Source organism: Populus trichocarpa, chromosome 6, assembly GCF_000002775.5.
Source record: "Populus trichocarpa isolate Nisqually-1 chromosome 6, P.trichocarpa_v4.1, whole genome shotgun sequence".
Classification (NCBI taxonomy): Eukaryota; Viridiplantae; Streptophyta; class Magnoliopsida; order Malpighiales; family Salicaceae; genus Populus; species Populus trichocarpa.
This window is the reverse complement of record NC_037290.2, coordinates 1,533,401-1,560,457: the sequence shown is the minus strand read 5'-3', so window position 1 is coordinate 1,560,457 and position 27,057 is coordinate 1,533,401. Positions and strand designations below refer to the sequence as shown.

Here is a 27,057-nt window from a genome sequence, read left to right as displayed (position 1 = left end):
TTTGATACTTCTTGATGTATATATATATATTGTAACTCTCTTAGTGAAAAATACAGAAAACATTTCAGAATTTCTCTTGTATTATCTTGTCATGGTATCAGAGCCAAAACTCTGAAATCAATTCATCTTGTATCTAGTTCCTTGTCTGGTTCTTCTATTCTGTTTTTCTTAGACTTGATCTCTTGGTTCTTGTTTCTAGTTAAATCATGTCTCTGGAACGATCTGAACATTTTCTTGTTCGATTTACTGGAAAGAACTATTCTGCCTGGGCTTTCCAGTTTCAGATTTTTGTCAAGGGAAAGGAATTATGGGGTCATATTGTTGGGACAGTTCCTGCACCTGACAGTGAGGAGGAGAAAGAGAAATATGTGAAATGGGAGGTGAGGGATGCTCAGATTATGTCTTGGATCCTTGGAAGTATGGAACACTTCATGCTTCTCAATCTCAAGCCTTACAAATCCTCTAGAGAGATGTGGGATTACCTGAAGAAAGTTTACAACCAAAGCAATACAGCACGAAGATTCCAATTGGAACTCGAGTTGGGTCAACTCAGTCAAGGCAGTATGTCAATACAAGAGTTTTACTCTTCCTTTGTAAATCTTTAGGCTGAGTACACAGATATTGTGTATGCAAGTGTACCTCCTGAAGGACTTATTGTTATTCAAAGTGTGCATGAGACCAGCAAACGTGATCAGTTTTTAATGAAGTTAAGGGGGGAATTTGAAGCAATCAGGTCCAACCTAATGAATAGACAACCAGTTCCTTTCTTGGATATTTGTGTAGGAGAACTTCTCAGGGAAGAACAACGGATCATTACACAAGCTGTTTTGGAACAGAAAGCTCAAACTTCTACTCCAATTCCTGTTGCATACACTGCTCAAGGGAGGTCTAAAGGAGGTAGAAATATGTCAAATGTCCAGTGCTATAGCTGCAAAGGATTTGGGCACATTGCCACTACTTGTACTAAAAAATTCTGCAACTATTGTAAGAAAACAGGGCATATCATCAAAGACTGCTCCATCCGGCCTCCAAAGAAATCTGAAACTGCCTATAATGTCTCGGTTGGTTCCTCAAATACTCCTAGTCCTGGTCAGTCCTCTATTACCCCTGAAATGGTCCAACAAATGATAGTTTCTGCCCTTTCTGCTTTAGGCATTTCAGGTAACCGAAATTCTATTCCTAAGCCTTGGTATTTTGATTCTGCTGCTTCCAATCACATGACCAACACTGCCTTACCTTTAAATAATGTTCAAAAATATAAAGGCAATCTTCATATTCGTACTGCCGATGGTAATCCCTTGTCTATCATAGCTGTTGGTGATATTTCAGCCCTTCTGAATACTGTCTTTGTGTCTCCTAAGCTGTCCACTAATCTTATATCTATTGGCCAATTAGTTGACAACAATTGTGATGTTCATTTTTCCAAATCTGGTTGTTTTGTGCAGGATCAAGTGTCCGGGAAGATGATCGCGAAGGGACCTAAAGTGGGACGCCTATTTCCCTTGCTTCTATCTCCCTCTCCTATGTCAAATTATGTTGCATGTAATGATGTTCAATGTGATAATCAGGTGTGGCATAGACGTTTAGGACATCCTAATTCTCATGTACTTCGAGTCTTGTTTAAATCTGGTTTACTAGGAAATAAAAATTCGACTTCTTCTAATAATGATATTGTTGATTGTGCATCTTGCAAACTTGGTAAAAGCAAAACACTTCCTTTTCCATTGCATAAAACCCGCACCACGAAACCTTTTGAAATCGTGCATACTGATGTATGGGGTATTGCACCTGTCATTTCTCATGAACATTACAGATACTTTGTTACATTTATAGATGATTTCACTCGTTTTACTTGGGTATATTTTCTTCGATCTAAAAGTGAGGTCTTCTCTGTGTTTAAAGCCCTTCTTGCCTTAGTTGAGACACAATTTTCTGCCAAAATCAAAATTCTGCAATCTGATTCAGGTGGTGAATATATGTCAAATGAATTTCAATTTTTTCTTCAAAGTCATGGGATCATATCACAACGTTCTTGTCCTTTCACCCCACAACAAAATGGTGTGGCTGAAAGAAAGAATCGTCATCTTCTTGATGTTGTTCGAACCCTTCTCCTTGAGTCATGTGTTCCTTCTCATTTTTGGTGTGAAGCTTTGTGTACTGCTGTTTATTTGATTAATCGATTACCATCTCCTCACTTGAACAATGATTCTCACTACGTTCGTTTGTTTGGACATGCACCAAATTATTCCAATCTTCATATTTTTTGTTGTGTTTGTTTTGTTCACATCTTTCTGCAGCATCTGATCCTGTTCTGCCCATTTCCTATGATCCCCCTCCTCTTCGTAGAAGTTCTAGACCTCACAAACCTCCTGAAAGGTATGGTTTTTCAACTCCTGTGGCTATGTCTATTACTCTGTCTTCTATTTCCATTCCCACTTGTTATAAACAGGCTAGAGAACATGAGTGCTGGAAACAAGCAATGGAGGCTGAACTTCATGCACTTAAGGCCAATCATACTTGGGACATTAATTCTTGTCCTCCAAATGTCAAGCCCATTGGTAGCAAGTGGGTTTATACTGTGAAACTCAAGTCTGATGGATCTTTGGATAGATACAAAGCTCGATTGGTTGCTCTTGGCAATAAACAAGAATATGGCTTCGACTATGAAGAAACATTTGCACCCGTTGCTAAGATGACTATGGTGAGAACACTTCTTGCTATTGCAGCCTCTCAAGCTTGGCCTTTATATCAGATGGATGTGACAAATGCCTTCTTGCATGGGGATCTTAAGGAAGAGATTTATATGAAACTTCCACCTGGTATGTCCACAACGGCTTCTGATGAAGTTTGCAAACTAAGACGCTCTTTGTATGGGTTGAAACAGGCACCTAGAGCTTGGTTTGAGAAGTTTCGCAACACTCTACTCACCTTCTCCTTCACACAAAGTCAATATGATTCATCACTTTTCTTTTACAAGACCACCACTCGTATGGTATTTCTCTTAGTCTATGTTGATGATATTATCCTCACTGGTAATGACATTGGGTTGATCACCAAGCTTCAACATATGTTGCATAGTACATTTCAAATGAAAGATCTTGGACATCTCACATATTTTTTGGGGCTGGAAGTTCACTCTAGAGATCATGGTTTGTTCTTAAATCAACATAAATATATTCAGGATCTCATTGAGTTAGCTGGTTTAAAGGATGCTACTGCTGTTGATACACCAATGGAGGTGAATGTGAAATACCGAAAAGATGAAGGCGACTTTTTGCCTGATCCTTTTTTTATATAGGCAACTTGTTGGTAGTCTTATCTACCTAACCATTACACGGCCTGATATCTCCTATGTTGTCCATATCGTTAGCAAATTTATGCAGGCACCTCGCCATCTTCATCTTGCTGCCGTTCGTCGTCTTATTCGATACTTAATTGGGTCCCCTACTCGTGGGTTGTTTTTTCCTAAACATTCTCCTCTTACCTTGACTTCCTATAGTGATGCAGATTGGGCTGGCTGCCCGGATACTCGGAAGTCTATCACAGGGTGGTGCATTTTTCTTGGCGATGCCTTGATTTTTTAGAAGTGTAAGAAGCAGGATTGTGTCTCTAAATCTTCTACAGAAGCCGAGTATCGCGCCATGTCTGCAGCTTGTTCTGAAATTGTGTGGTTACGTGGTCTTCTTTCTGAACTTGGGTTCCCCCCAACTGCTCCTACTCCTCTTCATGGTGATAATACTAGTGCTATTCAAATAGCTGCGAATTCGGTCTACCATGAACGCACTAAGCACATAGAGGTGGACTGTCATTATATTAGGGAGGCTTTTACTCGGGGTGTTATCACTCTTTCTCATCTCAATACTGCTCTTCAAATAGCTGATGCCTTTATAAAAGCCTTAACACGCCAACGCCATCAGTTTCTCAGCAGCAAATTGATGTTGTTAGACCTACCCGCATCAATTTGAGGGGGGATGTCAATATCTCCTTTCCTTCTTGCATTTCTTTAATAGCTGTCAGTCTTTCTTTTGTAGCTGTTAGTATATTCTTCTTTTCTTTTGTAGCTGTCAGTATATTCTTCTTTTCTTATTCAATTTCTGTCATAGCTGTATATCCCTTGATTCTCTCTAAAAACCTCAATTATTGTCTAGGCCTAGGACTAAAAGGATCTGATTATGATGATTAGATCCTAGAATTAAGGGATTTGATACTTCTTGATGTATATATATATTGTAACTCTCTTAGTGAAAAATACAAAAAACATTTCAGAATTTCTCTTGTATTATCTTGTCAACTCTGACTATCACAATACAAAGGAATCTTCTCTTGTTTGTGCCCGAGCTCCTCCATAAGTTTCTTCATCCATATTGCTTCTTTACAAGCTTGTGTAGCTGCCATGTACTCAGCTTCTATTATGGATAAAGCTACAACAGTCTGAAGTTTAGAGACCCAGCTCACAGATCCTCCTGCAATTATGAACACATAGCTTGTAGTGGATTTTCTTTTCTCAAGGTCGCCAGCAAAATCTGAATCAACATAACCTCTTACGGTAAATTCCGATCCTCCATAACATAATGCAGCATTTGAGGTGCCCTTGATGTATCTCAAGATCCTCTTAATAGTATTTCAATGCTCTCTACCAGGATTTGCCATGTATCGACTAGCTGCTCCCACTGCTTGTGCAATGTCTGGTCTTGTACATATCATGGCAAACATTAAACTTCCCACTACTGATGCGTACGGTTACTCGAGACATCTCCATCCTCTCTGCTTCATTGCTAGGAGACATACTTGAGGATAATTTGAAGTTAACTGGAAGTGGGGTGGAAATTGGCTTACAATCTTGCATGTTGAAGCGTCTCAAGATCTTCTTCAAATAATTCTTCTCAGAAAGCCAAATCTTTCTTTTACTTCTGTCTCGGTGAATTTGCATCCCTAGAATCTTGTTTGTTGGTCCCAAGTCCTTCATATCAAACTCCCTAGCCAACTGTGCCTTTAATTCTTGGACTCGATCTTTGTTGGGGCCTATTACCAATATGTCATCCACGTACAACAATATAATGATGAAAACATCATTCTCTTCAAACCTCTTGTAATACGTACAATGGTTTGAACTGAGTCTGTTGTACCCAAGGCTAATTATGAAGGAATCAAATCTCTTGTACCAATACCTCGGCGCCTGTTTGAGACTGTATAGAGATTTGTTCAACCTGCAAACCAAGTTCTCCTTGTCTGTTTCAGCAAAACCCTCTGGTTTGAGCATATAAATTTCTTCTTCAAGTTCTCCATGAAGAAATGCAGTTTTCACATCTAACTGCTCTAAGTGAAGATCAAATATAGCACACATTGCCAAGACTACTCTGATTGTAGTAAGTCGTACGACCGGAGAAAATATCTCATTGAAGTCTATTCTTTCTTTCTGAGCATATCCTTTCACCACCAATCTTGCATGATACCGCTCCACTTGATCATTGCCATCACGCTTTATCTTGTAAACCCATTTGTTGCCAATGGCCTTTCTTCTTTGTGGTAGCGGAACAAGATCCCAAGTGTTATTCTTGTGCAGAGCTTCAATCTCCTCTTGCATTACTGTCATCCACATAGATACATCTATGCTTTTGATAGCCTCATAGAAAGATGATGGCTCTCCATCCTCTGTTAGAAGACAGTATGCAATATTGCTCTTAGTAACACATTCTGAGTGCCAAGCCGGTGGTCTTCTTTCACGAGTCGACCGTCGAACTTCAGGAGTTTCAGACTCTATTTGTTCTTGTTTTTCATGCTCTGGTGCAGCTTCAGAAGAAGTATGATTCTGAGTATTTTCCATCTGGACTGCTTTAGTCTCCTTTAGAATGCTATTATGTTCTTCCATTTGCATTTTACCTTCTGCAAATATAACATCTCTGCTGATGACTACCTTGTGGGCAGTGGGATTCCACAAGCGATACCCCTTCACTCCATCAGCATATCCCAAGAATACATATTTTCTGGATTTTGAATCCAGCTTGCTAACTTCTTGAGTAATATACATCACATACACGGGACTACCAAATATATGCAATCGAGAATAATCAGCTGGTTTTCCAGTCCATATCTCCATCGGTGTCTTCAGCTCAATTGCAGTTGATGGAGATCGATTTATCACATAACAGGCGGTATTGACTGCTTCTATCCAGAATGGCTTTCCTAGACTTGCAGCCTTCAACATTGCTCTTGTTCTTTCCAACAGAGTTCTGTTCATTCGCTCTGTCACTCCATTTTGTTGTGGAGTATATGCCGTTATGAACTGCCTTTTGATACCTTCATGTTGAAAGAAGTTATCAAATTCATCACTGGTATATTCTCCTTCATTGTCAGTCCTCAAACACTTGATCTTCTTTTCAGATTCAAGTTCTATCGGCGCTTTGAAAGTTTTAAAGACTGCGAGCACATCTGCCTTCCTTCTAATTGGATACACCCAACATCTCCTGGAGAAGTCATCTATAAATAATACAAAGTATCTTGCTCCTCCCAAGGATACAACCGATGCTTACCAAACATCAGAGTGAATCAGGTCTAAGATGCATTTGCTCTTAGTTGTTGATGTGCCAAACTTCAACCTGTGATGTTTACTTGTAACATAATGCTCACAAAAGGGTAAAGTAACCTTTGTAAGCCCAGGGAGTAACTTCTTATCAGAGAGAACTTTCAAACCTTTCTCTGACATGTGGCCTAGTTTTTGATGCCACATCATCGTCTTCTCTTCTGCTGGACTGGCTGATGCAATTGACGCTTCTGCCTCATGATGTGTTTCTCCCATTAATACAAACATATTTGCAACTGTCTTTCTTGCCTTTAAAACCACCAGCGCTCCTTTGATAATTTTCATGATTCCATTGTCTGTTCGAATCTTACAGCCAAGACTATCAAATTGTCATACGGACAAAAGATTTTTCTTTAAGTCTTTCACATGTCGCACTCCTGAAATAGTGTGAATTGAACCATCATACATCTTTAATTTGATGGTGCCAATGCCAGCAATCTCTAAAGCATGATCATTACCCATGAACACTGAGCCTTCAAAGATGGGTTCGTATGTATGAAACCAATCTCGATTAGGAGTCATATGCCATGTTGCTCTTGAATCCATTAACCAAACCTCAGTGAGCTCTTTTCTATCTGTAGAGACTGTCGCTGCTTCACTATATAAAACCTCTCCATCTTCTGAGGTGCTTGCAACACATCCTTGAGGTTTTGATGACTCTGCAGTGTTCTCTATACCCTTTTTAAACCAACAATCCTTTTTGAAGTGCCCTTTTCTGCCACAGTTGTAGCATTTCACAGTCTTCTTACTTCTTGATTTGGACCTCCCTTGCCTTTGACTCCCACTGGAGCTACGCTCCGTTGATCTCCCTCTTGACACCAATAATACCTCTGTTTGGTTTGAACTATTTTTGTTTCCTTTATTTTTGCGCCTATTTTCTTTTTCCAAGATGGCGGCTGCAACATCATCAAAGACTAAATAGTCTGTGAGGATATTATTGGTCAAGTTGATAATGAGTTGATCATACGAATCTGGAAGACTTTGAAGTAGAAGCTCTGCACGTTCACTTTCCTCTATTTGTTGACCCAACATAGTGAGTTGTGAAAATAGAGTTCTTATTGTGTTGATGTGGTCAGTCACCGTCGTGGTTTCTGCCATTCGAAGGGTATAAAGTCTCTGCTTTAAGAAAATCTTATTGTGCAAGGACTTGGACTCATATAGCTTTGTTAGAGTCTCTCATATCTCCTTAGTTGTTTTCTTCTCCGCCACACTTGATAATACTTCATCGACTAATGCTAAATGTATGTTAGCAATAGCATTGTCATCCATCTCATTCCATTTTGCATTATCAGTGATCTCTGCGGGCTGATCCCCAATTGCTGTTAAGCGATTGTCTTTCCTTAAGATTGCCTTGACTCTCATTTTCTAGAGTGAGAAATTGCTCTCATTGAACCTCTCAATCTCATACTTTGCTGCCATTTTATTCACCGTGATCTATTCAGCTATCACTGTTTCACAAATATGTAACGTATGTGAACAGTACCGTATGGATGAATAGTGTCGTATAGGTGAATAGTGTCGTAGACGTTAATAGTAACCGTATACACGAATAACTTTTGTGTATTAACAACACCAACTAGAAGGCTCTGATACCACTGTTAGGATACTGGCATGCAAACCCGACAAGATAAAAGGCAAAGAATAGGATAAAATGAGAAATTAGACACACAAGAATTTACGTGATTCATCCAATTTGGCTACGTCCACGGGCAAGTATAGAAGGATTTTACTAAGTAATGTGGGAATTACAACCTCTCTCTACTAATAGGAGAACAACTGAAATCTCTCTATTACTAGGAGAAAACACCTAACTTACTATCTCACAAATACCTCACAACTTTGTGGGATTACTCTCCTTCACTCTCTCTTCTTGCTCTCTTGTTTCTCTCTTTTGGTGTGATATATATGGCAAGGATGTGCTGCCTATTTATAGGCAAGCATCCTTGCCTTTGTCTTGCAAAAGACAAGAGCAAGGCAAGTGGCACCGAATTGGTGCCCATTTTATTGACTTAGCTGCACCAATTGGTGCCAGCTAGCTTCACATGAAATACAGAAGAGAAAGGTAAAGCATGAAAATTTGAATTAAAACTTGCCTGAATAAAAAGAGGATCGGATTCAATGGATATATTCATCATTCATGTATAACTAAAGATGCGGGACATCATAGTTTAGATGATTGATCATATTTCTGCATATATCTGCATGATAAATGTGAATTTTGATGTTTTAAGAATTTAATGATTTTAAGAAATTGATAGAATTAAAGTGAATTTTACTTGTGTTAATGTTTGTAGTGTTATAGTGAAAAGTTGATTGTTGGATTGAAGAGGAAATTGTGGTTAATTGGAAAGAAAAACATACCTCCCTAAAATGAAACATCCGGTCAATTGAAGATAATAGGAGGGATGAGTTTGTTTGAATAAATTGATATTTGAAAAGGGTATAATTGTAATGAATTTTATAATGGGATGATTAATAAGTAATTGGGTTTTAAGGATTCTAAGTAGAAAACATATCCTCTTTTTTTGGTATTTTCAACCAAAAAGATAAAAAAAAAATGGTATTATATAATAATTGTTTATGTATCGATTTATTTGTGAAAAATGAAATTAGTGCAAGGGTACGAGAAATTTAACATTGAGCTGTTAAAATTACAGAATAAATTGTTGAGGGAGTATTGAGAAAAGATTCCACACATAGAGCTTAGATGTAAGGTAGGTGCTCGACTCCTTATTAATTCTGCGCTATTTAGAATTGTTAAAACACTAAAATAGATTCTTATTATTCAATTGTATTAATATTTGATATCAGATTCTTGCCATGTTCTAGGCTGAAGGATTAATTCTTGGTTTAAAAACTAATGCTTTGTTCTTGGGTTGGACGATTAGTTCTTGGTTGAAAAACTAATGCCTTGTGCTGGATGATCAATTCTTAATCTAAAAACTAATATTTTATTATAGGCTAGATGACTAGTTCTTGATTTAAAAATTAGTGTTATGTTTTGAGATAAAGTTGAAATCCTTGTGCGAGGGTTGATTGAAGGAGTGAAAGGTAGGGAACTAAAGAACAAAGCCATGGAGTGGAAAATATTAGCAGAGGAAGCCACTGGTCCAAGTAGTTCTTCATTCATGAATTTAGACAAGTTGTTGAAGGCTGTGCTTTTGTCATAAAAAATAATAATTCCATGTTCATGTGTGGATATCGTAATTACCATTATTTTTCATTAAAAAAACCTTTAATATGTCATAATTTAATTTTTACTTTCTTTTAAAAATATTTTTCCAAAAAATCTAAATATAGTAAAAAAAAACAATAGAAATTCAAAAAAAAATATTTTTGATGCATTTACATTGTTGTCATAATTTGCAATGTCTTTTAAAAAAAAATTCAAATTTTTTAAATTTACATTCAACACGCATAGCTATTAATGCACTCATTTTAAAATTTTTGATTTTTTTTTCATTGAATGAGTGTTAATATTATCTTTTTCAAAATAATTTTAAAATACATATAAAAAATAATACAAAAAAAAACAGAGTGTAAAACAAGGGAACAAGATAAAACCAAGGACCAAGCAATTGAGAGAAAGAAATAAAGTTGCATATAAATACTGATAATGATCTAAAACAAAAGGAGATAAGGCCAACATTGGATTCCTAACAAACAGTAAAATATTATTTACCATCTCTTTCATCTAAAACCCTAGCCATCATAATTGTCTTTGGAGAGAAAATGAAAGGTGGAGAGATAAATCCTATAAAAATACTATTCATCTTTTCCTCTCTTTCTCATATAAAAAATACTCACCTTGTCTTTCTCAAATGGTAATTATTTGCAAAGTTAATAATTAACAGCCCTGATTCTTGGAAAAAAAAAAAAACCTTGAGAGAATACTTTTTTATAAAGTCAAGAAAGTAGAAAAAAATCATAAGAGAAGAAAGATTGGATTTTAGACTAGATTCGGGGTATGATGAAAGGGAATAAGCGGGGTAGAGAAAGTGGTTAACTCATCAGGGAAGAACTACACCAAACCCACATCAAAGAAGCATTAACTTCAACATTCTCATCATAAGAAGAGATGAGCAAGAATATACATTGTATTTAACTCACTTCAGGATATATAATAGTTCAAATTCGCAAATGTCTACTATGGGTGCTTAATGTTTACGGTGTGATGACTAGACATGAACCTCTATTCACTTGATTTTTAGAAAGAAAATGTTTCGATATTATGGTAGTGGTGATGGTTTAAAATGATTTTTATTTAAAAATGTATTAAAATAAAAAAATTATTTTAAAAAAATTATTTTTAACATCGTCATATCAAAATAATCTAAAAACATAATTTTTTTATTTTAAGCAAAAAACACTCAAAATTTTTAAAAACACGATTTGCACCGCTTTTTCAAACCCACCCGAAATTGATCTGTCCTCCTTCGTTTCTTTTATAATAGACAGCATAGTTATAAAATCTTAACTCAGTGGTTTCATTCTATGATCCGTTAACTTGGAGTTAAGCCCTAGCTAAGTTTGGTTTTGAATGGTTGAAGAAGTTGATCGATGAAACTTGAATGATTTGATGAGAATTTGCGACCTAAGCAATCTAGTCAATGTTTTATGAAATTTATATATAAAAAAACGTAGTTTTAATTTATATCAAGAACTGGCTGTGTAGCTGCTCTTTTAATGGCTGAAGATTGAGAAATTATTATAATTTTATTTTATTATAGTAAAAACTAAAAGAGTCAAGGTTTTCCTTTAGCAATTTTTTATGTTCATTATTGTTTATCCTCTTATATTTCACCTTGTTCATCTGTGTATTTTTTTTATAAATTTTTAATTTAATCATCAAATTTTTATTTTGTATAATTGAATTTTTTAAGTTTAAATTTGATCCCAATTACATATTATTTTCGAAATAAAGATTAAATTAGAAGATAAAAATTAAACTGAAATACAAAATATGGGTAAAATAGATAAAGAATACACCACGCCTTTCATTGTGTGTACCAAGGACCACGATTTGTGATAAAGATCGTGTATGCAAATATACAACATGCCTTGTATGTATATATTTTTATTGCACTAACATATTTTTTCATGTGCTTAACTCTCTGACAGAGAAGTGTGTGCCTGTCTGTATATGTATGTATTGAACTAATGATTGCTTAGTCTTAATTTTCCCGAAGGACAAAACATCATAATTACGTCCAAATGGTTCAATGAATTTGGGTTTAATTTTGATAAATTAAAAATTCTACATCAAAAGAAAATGATGGCAGGTCTTTCTTGAATAACAACTCCTTCTCAAGTTTGTGAAGGCATATCCTCCTCACATCTCACTCACTCCAATCTGTATGATTACCGCTCCATTTGTATAGTAAACACTTTAGACAGACGGCAGCCTGACATTCATAGACAACCACAAAATTTTTCCCGTTATCAAAGTACTGATATATAGGCCAATAATTTCCATGGCCCGCATCAGTCTAGAATAATGATTTAATTACATTAAAATTAAAAGAGAAGATAAAATCCATACTGTACCTCTATAGGGCTGCTATTTTATATAGTCTTGTTGATAAGAAAATGTACCGTGTGTAAAGTGTGAGCTTCACTTTGACAGACGACAGTAGCAAAACAATTACTCTAAAGAAAGAGTTAGAGAAAGAAGGAAAGAGCTAGAGACATGTTTCGCAAAATCTTAGCTGACAAGCCTCATGTAATCTGTATTCCCTGTCCAGCTCAAAGCCATGTAAAGGCAATGCTTAAACTAGCAAAACTACTGCATTACCGAGGTTTTCGCATAACCTTTGTGAACACAGAGTTCAACCACAGACGGTTGCTTAAATCTAGAGGTCCTGATTCCCTGAATGGCTTGCCCGACTTTCGGTTCGAATCTATCCCAGATGGCCTCCCTCCTTCAGATGAGAAAGCTACCCAAGATGTACAAGCAATTTTTGAGGCTTGCAAGAAGAACTTGCTAGCTCCATTTAATGAACTGCTTGCCAAGCTCAATGATACAGCATCTTCTGATGGTCCTCAAGTGACTTGCATTGTATCTGATGGATTTGTGCCAGCTGCCATCACTGCTGCTCAGAGGCATGGAATTCCTGTTGCCTTGTTCTTTTCTATCTCTGCTTGCAGTTTCATGGGGTTTAAGCAATATAAAGAGCTCAAAGAAAGAGGACTGTTTCCATTAAAAGGTAAGAACAAGATGAATTTGAATTGAAATGACAACACGATTTTCTTTTATTTCATTTGGGTATTAGATAAATATCCTAGTAGTTCATGTGCAGCATCATCGTAGCCGTCATCTGTGGAAATAAATAGATAAGTACATGAACCGAGTTCATATGGACTAAAAATTTATATTTGAATGGTACAATATCCTGGTAGTTTATGCTAGATCATGGCATAGTACATGTACCAGATCCGTGGTTATAATTCCAGAGCAGACCTTCGGCTGCGTAACCTGAAATTTGATTTCAAGCTAGGGAACCTTTCTTCTCTTCTGATTTTACGCTCGTTCTTCTTCTGCTGTTGTTTTCATTAATTTACTAGCCCATAACTGGTAAGCTACATATGCATTTAATTTTCGTTCGCAGACGAGAGCTTTTTAACAAATGGCTATTTGGATCAAGTACTAGACTGGATTCCAGGAATGAAAGATATACGATTGAGGGATCTTCCAAGTTTTCTTCGCACAACAGATCCAGATGATTATGGTTTCAACTTCTGCATGGAATGTGCTGAGAGAGCATCTGAAGGTTCTGCAGTGATTTTCCATACTTTTGATGCTTTGGAGAAAGAAGTCTTGAGTGCTCTTTACTCAATGTTTCCTCGTGTCTACACGATCGGTCCACTTCAATTACTTCTCAATCAAATGAAAGAAGATGATCTAGATTCTATTGGATATAATCTATGGAAAGAAGAGGTTGAGTGTCTGTTAGGATATTGCCATTTGGTGGCAATACCCCACCACTAAGAAAGTGGTTGCTCCATTAATGCCACAAATGGTGGCATGTTTTAAGGCTTCATTGTCCCACCAATGTTGACCATATTTGCCTATAAAAGAGGTAATTATTTGAGAGCAAAAAGAGAGTGTAGAGAAGAGAACGTGAGAGAACAAGAGAGAAAGTGAGGGGCTGCCAAGGGCAGCAGCCTGCTGCCTTGTGCAGCAGTGTGAGAGCAATGGGAGTTGAGTTTGAGTGAAGTGATCCTCCTCCTCCATATGTGTTGTAATCCTTTCTTTATATATCTCTAATAATATGGACTCTCCCGTGGATGTAGGCGGTTTTGCCGAACCACGTAAAATATTGTGTCAGTGTGCTTAGCCCTCCATTTGAGCAACTATCAGTACACCCCCGGTCCGCGCATGGGGGTGCCGGAAACCCCAACAATTGGTATCAGAGCACATGGTTTAAAGGGGTGTTTGATTTTTGCTCAAAAATGAAAGTTGTCAAAATTGTGTTTTGACCATACCACTGTGTAGAGGAGGAAGAGACGAAGCCACTGGTGAAAACGGCGTCAAAATCGGACGTCGGACATGGCCGCACTCTCCATCACTCTCCGGCAAGGCGTCTGCCCACGCGCCCAGACGCGCCCCACGCATCTTCTTCGCCCGGATGAGTTGACCCGACCCGAATACCAGTTGACCCCACCCATGTGACTGACCCGGATATGAATGACATCAGCATGACGTAAAAGTGATGTCAGCGTGAATAGTAGACATGCCAGGGATGACATTAGCATGATGTAATTGTGACATCATCATGTACAGTAGCATGGCCCATAATGACATCAGCATGATGTAACGGAGATGTCAGCATGCACAATCACCATGTCAGCGTCCAGTCAGCAGACACGTCAGCACAGTGGGACCCACCTGCCACATCATCAGCCGCGAGCCAAGCCGAGCCGAGTGAACCGAGCCGAATTGGAGCCGAGCCGCGAGCCGAGGGACAGGATCCAATGTAGCTGATCCTACGTGCAACCGGATATGAGATTGAATCTGAGCCGCTCATCAGGCCAGAATTGTTTTGATCAAATCTTAGCCGTCTGAAGTGCGATTTGGACGATTTCAGACTTGTTTCCAGCTAATTTGATCGTTCCGGATGCAATGGTACGGTCCGATCGTTGAGATTTGAGACCAAAAATGGCGGTGGTGAATTAACGAAAGAGATTGCCCGATCAGGAGGCATCTGATGGTCATCATGGTGGTCGATGGAGATGAAGAAGAACATGTCACACATGTTTACCCAATTACATGTGCTGAACTGCTAAGTGGAGAGAAATTTAACTGCCTTGAGGGAAGGCAATATTGGGACACTCTGTACACCCGATCATGTGGATAATTTGAGGTGAAGAGTGGAAATTGATGAAGACCAATCTTGACAAATCTAAGAACTGGTAGTCTCGCCAGATGTTGAGAAATCAGGTATAAAACCGGGATACCCCAGATCACTTGTAAAGGAAAGCCGCAACAAAGCTAGCAAATGGTTGTATATACGGAAAGACAGTACGATGGATAGATATGGCCTAAGAAGTTCTGTCTAGGAGGTTGGGTTTTAAGCGGGACCAGTGTGACCCCTCCAATCTTTCCTGGGAACTTGCTTAGTGGAAGGATTATCCATACGGTACTATTTTCGTATATATAGCAGTTTGTAATGAAACGGTTGAAGACTAGCAGGATGACGGCACAAGGGAACAGTTGGGTTCCGTATGATCAAGGATCTGATGAAGTGGTGATTTCTCAAAAGAAGTTAGATTCGGTGACTGTGATTTCTCGAAGGGAGAATTGATGAAGACCCTGATAATGGAAGAGAAATACAGCAAGGGGATAAAGATTGGCACCCTATTTTTGACTTGGACAGGTGTTGTGACAGGATGAGCTGCTGTCAAACATAAGCAAGGAATAGGGAGAAATCTGAAGAACAGAAATTGCACGAGGGCACACGGAGATTGTGCAGAGGTACCCGTAGGATCCAACGAGGTACTGTAATGAGACAACAGGTGCAAGGAGAAGAAGTGTTCCCAGATGAAGCTCAGAGCAGAGACTGTTAAAGTTTGTACAACAAGAAGTCTCTTATGCTCTTGATGAAGACAACAGGCGAAGACCTTTCCAATGCATGCAAGGATGGAAAGAGAGCTGTTGCAGAGGCACCTAATTGAGGGGGTGCAAATGCCTGTGATAAAAGGCGACCGCCTATGATGAAAGGCGAAGACATCAAAGAGAGTTGGTGTAGGTGGAGCTGTCAAGCAGAAAGGCACAGAAGCTCCAAACATAGAAATTGAGGTGGAGGATTGCGAGGAGTATACCGCAACTTTCTCTTTCTATGTAGTCAGTGGCAGTAATCTCTCCCATAAGTGCACATGGTGGTAGAGACTTTTGGAGCCACTTTGAAGCATCTCAGTTGAAGGAGGATGCGACCACCTATGAAAGGTGAAGACACCTTAGAGAGAAGGTGTGAAGGCCTTGATATGAGCCCAAGATCAGACCGCCCCATGACAACGGGCGAAGACGCCTTAGAGAAGGTGTGAAGGCCATGATAGGAGCCCCATTTCAGACCGCCGTATGACAACGAGCGGAGACACCTAAGGAGAAGGTGTGTGGGCCACGATATGAGCCCAGTTCAGAACAACCCCAGAGCCAATGTAATGGCTAGATATGAGTGGACAGGTGTGTAGCCAATGAAGTGGCTATGATGAGTATGAAGACAAATGCAGGATTGACTTTCATGGATATTGCTCCCATGCTAAAGATCAATGAGCTAGAAGACATTTGCCTTGGACAATAAGTGGATGACTTGTGGAGCACTAAGACGCGGCTGCTATGAAGAAGCAGAGGGCATGCGCAGGTTCCGGGAACGAGTTGACTCTTGTCAAGGTGGTGAGCTCGGTAATGGCATTGTAATACTCAGAGTATGAAGACAGATATGGATCAACCTTTAATGGGCTGCCCCCATGGTTAAAGGTGGAGAGCTACCTGGACTCTTACGACTAAGAGCGAGAGACTCACGGAGAAGTAAGGCGTGGTTTCTAGGGTGGAACAGAGGGCAGGCGCAACTCCTGGATGAGTAGACTCTTGGAAGAGTGGTGAGCTTGTGATCACACTGAGATACTCAGATAATGACTGTCGCACTTGGAATATCCGTTTAAGGGGGTGTTGCAAGCCTTGGTGTAAGGCTTGAAAAATCATTCCGGACCGAGCATGGTTGATACGCTCGAAGGGGAATGTTGTGTTGAAGACGCTCTCAGAATGGAAGCTTGGAAGAGCTGCAGAATGCAAGCTTGTGCTGAAGAAGCAAGAGGACAATTGCCCACACAAATGGCAAAGGGGGTGATTGTTAGGATATTGCCATTTGGTGGCAATACCCCACCACTAAGCAAGTGGTTGCTCCATTAATGCCACAAATGGTGGCATGTTTTAAGGCTTCATTGTCCCACCAATGTTGATCATATTTGCCTATAAAAGAGGCAATTATTTGAGAGCAAAGAGAGAGTGTAGAGAAGAGAACGTGAGAGAACAAGAGAGAAAGTGAGGGGCTGCCAAGGGCAGCAGCCTGTTGCCTTGTGCAGCAGTGTGGGAGCAATGGGAGTTGAGTTTGAGTGAAGTGATCCTCCTCCTCCATATGTGTTGTAATCCTTTCTTTATATATCTCTAATAATATGGACTCTCCCGTGGATGTAGGCGGTTTTGCCGAACCACGTAAAATATTGTGTCAGTGTGCTTAGCCCTCCATTTGAGCAACTATCAGTACACCCCCGGTCCGCGCATGGGGGTGCCGGAAACCCCAACAGTGTCTCCAATGGCTTGATTCCAAGAAACCAAACTCCGTACTTTATGTGAATTTTGGTAGCGTAGCGGTCGCTACAAAGCAGCAGCTGATTGAATTGGGAATGGGACTTGCAAAAAGTGGTCACCCATTTTTATGGATAATAAGGCCTGACATGGTCACAGGCGACTCCGCCATATTGCCACCAGAATTTACTGACGAGACTAAAGACAGAGGATTTATTTCTAGCTGGTGTCCACAAGAGGAAGTTCTCAACCACCCATCAATAGGAGGTTTCCTAACACATAGTGGATGGAATTCAACAGCTGAGAGCATTTCTTCTGGGGTGCCCATGCTTTGTTTGCCGTTCTTTGGTGATCAACAAACAAACTGTAGGTACACTTGCAATGAGTGGGGCGTTGGAATGGAGATTGATAGCAATGCGGAAAGAGATAAAGTGGAGAAGCTTGTGCGAGAGTTGATGGAAGGAGAGAAAGGCAGGGAGGTAAAGAAAAAAGTCATGGAGTGGAGAAAATTAGCAGAGGAAGCTGCGGGTCCAAGTGGCTCATCATCCATGAATTTAGACGAGTTGGTGAAGGCAGTGCTTTTGCCATGAAAAAATATAAATTCTAGAAATCTGGAATTATTATTTGATTGGAGATAAGTTGTTTCTTCTGTTGTCTTTGTCTTGTTTTGAGGTCCATGACATGTTCTGATGTTTTTTCAATAAGCATATCTGCTATGTTTTTTATATTTTTTTATATTTTTTAAAATCATTTTAATATATTCATGTTAAAAATAAATTTAAAAATATATATATATTATTTTAATATATTTCTAAATAAAAAAATAATATTTACCACTATAACAAACACTTGTTTGGATCCTCCAGCCCTTTCAGATCAATTACGGAACAAAAATAGGCCGAAGATTCAAGAAATTAATTTGACAGATAGTCCACATATGGTCCCTTAGCTTAGATCCATTATAGCCCAGAAATCATAAAACCTTTGGCCCATATTAAATCATTTATTTTCTATGACACTTGCTCCGTCCCTCTAACTTACGAAGGAGCAATACGACGAGTGTTTTTGCAAGTTACCGCATTGAATATATTTTTTTGTAAAATAAAAAAAATAATTAGAAAATTAGCATAACAAAAATATTAAGGAAACTACATGATTCGTCGAAGTAAATCAATCCGCACTATCTTCATACTCATCCCAAATTCATTGAACGTAAATATGATGTTTTGTCCTTGGGGAAAATATTTAATACCAAGCAATCATCAGTTCAATATTTTTTCCGTGATTTCAACCCAGATGAAATGACAATTTTGGTGAGAATATTCATGCCTTTATGACTTTGCCAAGATGAAATGGCAATTTCTACGTTCTCATCAAATGCAATTGTATAAACTCCGTTTGATCATTAATTTGTCTTTGATTGTTTCACGCCATAATAGACTGGAAAAACAGTGTGAGGTCGCATCTCATTCATGAATCTGAGTACAATCTCGACAAATACGTCCAAGCAGCAAAGGTGAATCAGCACAATCTCCTGCAAGGATAATAATTGACAGCCCTGATTCTTGACAAAAAAAAAAAAAAAACTTGAGATGTTGATGGTGTTGTGATTGGACACAAGGAACCTCTCTTCGCTTCTACGAAGAAGAAATTGATCTGTCCTCCTCCTTTCCTTTATAATGGACAGCATAGTTATAAAATCTTAACTCAGTGGTTTTATTCGATGACCTGTTAACTCGGAGTTCAGCCGGGGCTAAGTTTGGTTCTGAATTGTTGAAGAAGTTGATTGATCAAACTTCTTCCTAAAATATTTCTAAAATGTTATTATAATTATAGAATTTTTATTGCATCAAAATGTTGTTCCTAAAATGTTTATGGTCGATATTCTTTTAAATACTAGACATTCATTAAAATCGTAAGATTGATATCTATTATATTATTTCATTTATGAAATGAAGTAATTGAACTTACAAGTTGAGGTATAAAAAATATTTAAAACTAATATGTAGATACTTGTTATAAGACATGTACACTGAACTAACCTATATGAGAATTTTATATGAAGAGATCACATATATTTATAGAAAAGCTCATGTGATAATTGTGGAAGTGATTTCTAGATTTAATATCACTAAATTATCTTATATAGTAAATGTTACACTTTAATCATGTTACATGTTATCTTAATCAATATAATGAAAAAGCAAACATTGAGTATATCATGAACTACATGAAGGTACTTAAGCACTTGAGTGATCAAGAGATGAATCATCATCTTAGGTGAATTAAAAAATATATTTCATATATTATTAAATAGGATTGACTGAGAAATCTTTGGTCAAGGTAAAATGAGACTCGAAAAAAATTTCAAATTTTATTTAAATGATTTTTAAAAAATAAAAAAAATTATTTTGATATATTTCTAAACAAAAAATATTTTTAAAAACAACTACTATTATACTCTCAAACACTAATTATAATCTCTTACAAAGATAATAATTGACAGCCTTGATTCTTGATAAAAAAAAAAAAACCTTGAGATGTTGAAGGTGTGATGATTGGACACACTGAACCTCTCTTCGCTTCTAGGAAGAAGATCTTCGTTCTTTTATAATAGACAGCATAAGTTATAAAATCTTTACTCAGTTGTTTCATTCTATGATGCGTTAACTTGGAGTTCAGCCCCTAGCTAAGCTTGGTTTTGAATGGTTGAATATGTTGATCGATGAAACTTGAGTGATTTGATGAGAATTTGCGACCTAAGCAATCTAGTCAATGTTTTATTAAATTTATATATATAAAAAAACGTTCTTTTAATTTATTTATTTTAGAAAACAATATCATTTTAAATAAAAAAAATTAAAAAAACTCAATCTGAGTTCCAACTTTTCCTTATAAAAACACCCTTACCTTTCGTTGTGTGTATACACGTACAAAAATTGTAGCATTGCTCTATATAGGGACAGAATCTCTATATTGTGTAGGCAATACATAGAGCAAATACAGAAAGAAAGTAAGAAACAAAGAATTAGAGAGATGATTTTTAATATTTTAGCTGACAAGCCTCATGCAGTTTGCATTCCCAGCCCAGCTCAGAGCCACATTAAGTCAATGCTTAAGCTATCAAAATTACTACATTACAAAGGTTTTCACATAACCTTTGTCAACACAGAGTTTAATCATAAACGTTTGCTTAAATCTAGAGGTCCTGATGCCATGAATGGCTTGCCCGATTTTCGGTTTGAATCCATTCCAGATGGCCTCCCTCCTTCAAATGAGAATGAAACCCAAGATGTCGCTGCACTTTGTGAGGCTGCCAAGAAGAACTTATTAGCTCCGTTTAATGACCTGCTTGACAAGCTTAATGATTCAGCATCTTCTAATGTGCCCCCAGTGACTTGCATCGTCTCTGATGGTTTCATGCCCGTCGCTATCGATGCTGCGCCAAATTCCGATTGCTTTGTTCTTCACCATCTCTGCTTCCAGCTTCATGGGATTTAAACAATTTCAAGCACTCCGAGAAAAAGGTCTTACACCACTGAAAGGTATGAGCAAGGAAAAAAAAAATGTAACTATATATATTTTGATTAAGATTTTCTACTAGTTCATTGGATGGTCCGTGAACAAGGGAAAAGGTCATTTTTATTCATTTACGTAGCATTACCTTTTATCAAAAAGCTAATATATGAATTCAATTTTATTTTTTTTTGTTGCAGATGAGAGCTTTTTAACTATTGGCTACTTGGACAAAGTTGTAGATTGGATCCCAGGAATGAGAGATATAAGGCTAAGAGACCTTCCAAGTTTTGTTCGTACAACAGATCCAAATGATTTTATGTTTAAAAACTGCTTGGAATGTACTGGGCGGGCTTCTGAAGGTTCTGCAGTTATTTTCCATACTTTTGATGTTTTGGAGCAAGAAGTTCTGAATGCCCTTTACTCTATGTTTCCTCGAGTCTATACAATCGGTCCACTTCAATTGCTTCTCAATCAAATACAAGAAGTATATCTAAGTTCTATTGGATGCAATCTTTGGAAAGAAGAAGTTGAGTGTCTCCAATGGCTTGATTCCAACAAACCCAAGTCAGTGATATATGTGAATTTTGGTAGCATAACACCCGTTAGGAAGGAACAGCTCGTTGGATTTGGCATGGGACTTGCTAAAAGTGGCCATCCATTTTTATGGATAATAAGGCCTGATATGGTCACTGGCGACTCCGCGATATTGCCTCCAGAATTCACTGAAGAAACCAAGGAAAGAAGCTTTATTTGTAGTTGGTGTCCGCAAGAGGAAGTCCCCAACCACCCATCAATAGGAGGTTTCCTAACACATAGTGGATGGGGTTCAACAATTGAGAGCATTTCTTCTGGTGTGCCTATGCTTTGTTGGCCATTCTTTGGTGATCAGCAAACAAACTGTAGGTACACATGCTCTGAGTGGGGAATTGGAATGGCGATTGATAACAATGTCAAAAGAGATAAAGTGGAGAAGCTTGTGAGAGAGTTGATGGAGGGAGAGAAAGGTAAGAGCATGAAGAAGAAAGCCATGGAGTGGAAAAAACTAGCAGAGGAGGCCAATGGTCCAAGTGGTTCATCGTCTATGAATTTAGACAAATTGGTGAAGGAAGTGCTTTTGTCGTGAAAAAATAATACAGCATGCTAAACTAAAGACAGTTAAAGCTGAAGACGAATGTGTTAGGATTGTAAGATTTACACATAAAAAGAAATACTATAGAGAGATGAAGAAAAGCAGAGAAGGATTCCCTTACTTGATATCAGTTTATATATTGCTACAGTAAGAAGCTTATTCACGTTATCTATTCTTCACTAAACAACACTAACTAATTCTCTTAACTGACAAACAAGACTAACAACTACTAACACATTCTAACCATTTCATTCTCTAATCTTTTGACATGTGGTAGGACTAGAGCCTTTGATATCTTTACAGAATGTATTGTTCTCAAGGTGACATGGTGGTTTCATTGTAATGAAGTGCTTTTTTTATTATTATTATTTTCACCTTTTCGTGTGAAGAAAGGGGCTGAAAGCCCTCAAAAGAAATTACATTAATAGGGGAGGAGAGGAAAGGCAGAACCAATGAGATCACGGTACAATACAGGGAGCAATATATTGTTGAGGTAAACTCGTATATGAGTTGTGAAAACATATCAAGAACTAGCTGTGTAGCTGCTCTTTGCTCGACAGACAATATTTTCATCAATTTACTTTGTAGATTCACCCCCTTTAAATGGCTGAAGATTGAGAAATTATTATAATTTTATTTTATTATAGTAAAAACTAAAAGAGCCAAGGTTTTCCTTTAGCAATTTTTGATGTTAATTACTGTTGAAAAGAAGTTGAGTGTCTCCAATGGCTTGATTCCAACAAACCCAAGTCAGTAATATATGTGAATTTTGGTAGCATAACAACCGTTACGAAGGAACAGCTCGTTGAATTTGGCATGGGACTTGCTAGAAGTGGCCATCCATTTTTATGGATAATAAGGCCTGATATGGTCACTGGTGATTCCGCGTGTTGGAGAATAATATAAATTATATTTTGAAACCTTACCTAACAACTTAAGTTATTGGGTTGAGATGATTATTTGACATAGTATCAGAGCCTTGATGACCAAGCGATCATGAGTTCGAATCTCACCATCCCTATTTATTTGATAAAAATTAAACACAAGGTAATGTGGGCCTGTGTAAATTTCAAGTCCAAAGGGCTTTCACTTGAGGGGGTGTGTTGGAAAATAATATAAATCATATCTTAAAACCTCACCTAACAGTTTAAGCTATTGGATTGACATAGTTATTTGACACCACGAAATTACCTCCAGAATTCACTGAAGAAACCAAGGAAAGAAGCTTTATTTGTAGTTGGTGTCCGCAAGATGAAGTCCTCAACCACCCATCAATAGGAGGTTTCCTAACACATAGTGGACGGGGTTCAACAATTGAGAGCATTTCTTCGGGTGTGCCTATGCTTTGTTGGCCATACTTCGTGTCAAAGTCCGCAAGAGGAACTAATGATTGCTTTGTTGGCCATATCATATTTACGTCCAAATGGTTCAATGAATTTGGGTTCCAGCTGACTGAATCCCTTACAATCACTACACGCCACGCTTCATTTCATGAAAAGTCTCGCCTAACAAGTCAAAGGTTGAATAACTTAACTATCATTTATGGGATATCACAAATTTAAAGAATGATGTAGAAAATCTAATTTTATGGAGAAAAAAGATGAAATATCTTTATTGATTTCTTGTCATGTAATAAGAAAAATTACAAAAATTTTATGGTATTTAGATACAGAATATAGCAATTATATATATGAATGTAGATAAATTAATATTTTCTAAATTAGATGAATCTTATAAAGATTTTGTGAAGTTTGATGATGAATTTCAAGTTTTTATTATAGAAAAAGGGATGATAATAATAATCCAAACCAAAAACAATATTGTCTATACTATCTCCGATGGTTTCTTTGATCTAGAATTGAAAACAAATTTGTTTAGCATTTGTCAGCTTCAAGAAAATGATTAATGGCATACATGAAGATGATAAATTAATGACTATTTTTATCATGCCTTTCTAATGTCAAACGTTTGTGACGTACGGCAGCCTGACATTCAGACAACCACGAAAATTCTCCCGTTATCAACTGATACAAAAGCCAATAAATTCCATGGCCGGCCGGCATCAGTCTAGAATAATGATTTTAATTAGACTAAAATTAAAAGAGAATATAAAATCATATTGTACCTCTACTTGGCTGCTATTTTATATATAGAGTCTTGTTGATAAGAAAATGTATCCATATTGTAAAGTGTGAGCTTCACTTTGACCGACGATATATAGTGGCAAAACAATTACCCTAAAGAAAGAGTTAGAGAAAGAAGGAAAGAGCTAGAGACATGTTTCGCAAAATCTTAGCTGACAAGCCTCATGTAATATGTATTCCCTGTCCAGCTCAAAGCCATGTAAAGGCAATGCTTAAACTAGCAAAACTACTGCATTACCGAGGTTTTCGCATAACCTTTGTGAACACAGAGTTCAACCACAGACGCATGCTTAAATCTAGAGGTCCTTATTCCCTGAATGGCTTGCCCGACTTTCGATTCGAATCTATCCCAGATGGCCTCCCTCCTTCAGATGAGAATGCTACCCAAGATACACAAGCAATTTTGGAGGCTTGCAAGAAGAACTTGCTAGCTCCATTTAATGAATTGCTTGCCAAGCTCAATCATACAGCATCTGCTGATGTTCCTCAAGTGACTTGCATTGTATCTGATGGATTTGTGCCAGCTGCCATCACTGCTGCTGAGAGGCATGGAATTCCTGTTGCCTTGTTCTTTTCTATCTCTGCTTGCACTTTCATGGGGCTTAAGCAATATAAAGAGCTCAAAGAAAGAGGACTGTTTCCATTAAAAGGTAAGAACAAGAATTGGAATTGAAATGACACTTCATTATGATTTTCTTTTATTTCATTTGGGCATTAGATAAATATCCTAGTAGTTCATGTGCTGCATCATCGTAGCCGTCATCCATGGAAATAAATAGATTGCTACATGAACTGAGTTCTTATGGACTAAAACTTTCTGATTGAATGGTAAAATATCCTGGTAGTTTATGCTAGATCATGGTATAGTCAGTACATGTACCAGATCCGTGGTTATAATTCCAGGGTACGTAGCCCTTCGGCTGCGTAACCTGAAATTTGAGTTCAAGCTAGGGAACCTTTCTTCTCTTCTGATTTTACGCTAATTCCTCTTCTGCTGTTGTCTTCATTTACTAGCCCATAACTGGTAAGCTACATATGCATTTAAATTTTGTTCGCAGACGAGAGCTTTTTAACAAATGGCTATTTGGATCAAGTACTAGACTGGATTCCAGGAATGAAAGATATACGGTTAAGGGATCTTCCAAGTTTTCTTCGTACAACTGATCCAGATGATTACCATTTCAACTTCTGCATGGAATGTGCTGAGAGAGCATCTGAAGGTTCTGCAGTGATTTTCCATACTTTTGATGCTTTGGAGAAAGAAGTCTTGAGTGCTCTATACTCAATGTTTCCTCGTGTCTACACGATCGGTCCACTTCAATTACTTCTCAATCAAATGAAAGAAGATGATCTAGATTCTATTGGATATAATCTATGGAAAGAAGAGGTTGAGTGTCTCCAATGGCTTGATTCCAAGAAACCAAACTCAGTAATTTATGTGAACTTTGGTAGCATAGCCGTCGCTACAAAGCAGCAGCTGATTGAATTGGGAATGGGACTTGCAAAAAGTGGTCACCCATTTTTATGGATAATAAGGCCTGACATGGTCACAGGCGACTCCGCCATATTGCCACCAGAATTTACTGACGAGGCTAAAGACAGAGGATTTATTTCTAGCTGGTGTCCACAAGAGGAAGTTCTCAACCACCCATCAATAGGAGGTTTCCTAACACATAGTGGATGGAATTCAACAGCTGAGAGCATTTCTTCTGGGGTGCCCATGCTTTGTTTGCCGTTCTTTGGTGATCAACAAACAAACTGTAGGTACACTTGCAATGAGTGGGGCGTTGGAATGGAGATTGATAGCAATGCGGAAAGAGATAAAGTGGAGAAGCTTGTGCGAGAGTTGATGGAAGGAGAGAAAGGCAGGGAGGTAAAGAAAAAGGTCATGCAGTGGAAAATATTAGCAGAGGAAGCCGCTGGTCCAAGTGGCTCATCATCCATGAATTTAGACGAGTTGGTGAAGGGAGTGCTTTTGAAGTTAGAATGATAAACTCTCGACACAAATAATGTATTATTTTAAATTTCTCCTCTTTGGAATGGAATCGTAAGTCAAATGAGTTTGCCTATGATTTATTTTGTATTACTTTTAAAGATTTAATTCCATGTGGAATTCAATTATTAACACTAAAAATATTGTAATTCAATTATTTTAAATTACAATATTTATGGAAATTACAACTTAGAAATGAAATTGATAAAATATAAAATGGACTCGTTAAACAAGTCATTATTTATTTCATCACAAAACATCCAAGTCAGTAATTCAACATAAATTTCAATAATTTACAAACAAATACAATTTTATAAAATCCAAAACAAACTATAACATGTATAAATCATAAATTCATACAACAAGTTTGTTTGAGAAAAAATAATAAAACAAGTAAACACCTAAACAAAATACATATACTATAAACATATGCAAAAAAATTAACATTTTAAAATTGTGTTCAAATTAAAAAAAGAAGAAGAAGGTAGATTTGCTTACATAAGGTGGAGAATCCTCAATAAATTTTTAATTAGAACACGAATGCTGACAAACCGAGTGCTATAGTGGCTAGAAAAGTTGTGGGAGGTTGAGTTGTGTTGAGATTGAGGGGGTGGGGCTAGCTATTTTGTTGCAGAGAAAAATTTTACAAGGAAGAAGTAGAAATGGAAGAGGGAAAGAGGAGAGTCGAGCGCCAGGTCATATATTAAATATATGGATTTAGCGACGAAATTATTCCAATGGTGACTCCATCGGCAATTCTATCGGTATTAATATCACGTCACTGTACGATTTGTCTTTCTGAATCCTACTATAATATCATCTATAATTTTATTAATATATACCGACAAACAAATTCTGTCAGTATATTCATGGATGAATTGTACTGTC

At 37.6% G+C, this 27,057-nt stretch overlaps 2 protein-coding genes, 1 long non-coding RNA gene and 1 pseudogene across 5 annotated transcripts in view; 3 read left to right on the top strand and 1 right to left on the bottom strand.

The window, feature by feature from the left end:
• Positions 1-22,672, top strand: part of LOC7479613 (7-deoxyloganetin glucosyltransferase) — a 30,473-nt gene extending 7,801 nt beyond the window's left edge. Inside the window, exon 3 of one of the 2 annotated variants that reach the window (XR_008059438.1) lies at positions 22,461-22,672. The gene's annotated coding sequence lies outside the window, so the exon portion shown is untranslated. The other variant, XR_008059439.1, reaches the window with a different exon arrangement.
• The window catches only part of LOC127905445 (uncharacterized), a 35,619-nt gene continuing 20,804 nt past the window's right edge, over positions 12,243-27,057 (bottom strand). The window contains exons 3-4 of the long non-coding RNA XR_008059440.1: positions 24,432-24,856; positions 12,243-12,391 (exon numbers count right to left, since the gene is read on the bottom strand). This is a non-coding gene — a long non-coding RNA (uncharacterized LOC127905445). The remainder of the gene's footprint in view (positions 12,392-24,431; positions 24,857-27,057) is intronic.
• LOC18099782 (7-deoxyloganetin glucosyltransferase) lies at positions 12,270-26,245 on the top strand. Of its 2 annotated transcripts, XM_024603871.2 has the most exons (3): positions 12,270-12,786; positions 13,189-13,517; positions 25,564-26,245. In XM_024603871.2, the coding sequence occupies exons 1-3, from the start codon at positions 12,270-12,272 to the stop codon at positions 26,164-26,166; spliced, it is 1,449 nt and encodes a 482-aa protein (XP_024459639.2). In that variant the 3' UTR covers positions 26,167-26,245. The 2 variants fall into 2 exon arrangements, with proteins under 2 accessions (XP_024459639.2, XP_006380939.2); XM_006380877.3 differs by lacking the exons at positions 12,270-12,786; positions 13,189-13,517 and adding an exon at positions 24,001-24,826 and having other exon boundaries at positions 25,235-26,245.
• On the top strand, positions 20,326-22,075 carry LOC18099781 (7-deoxyloganetin glucosyltransferase-like; annotated as a pseudogene).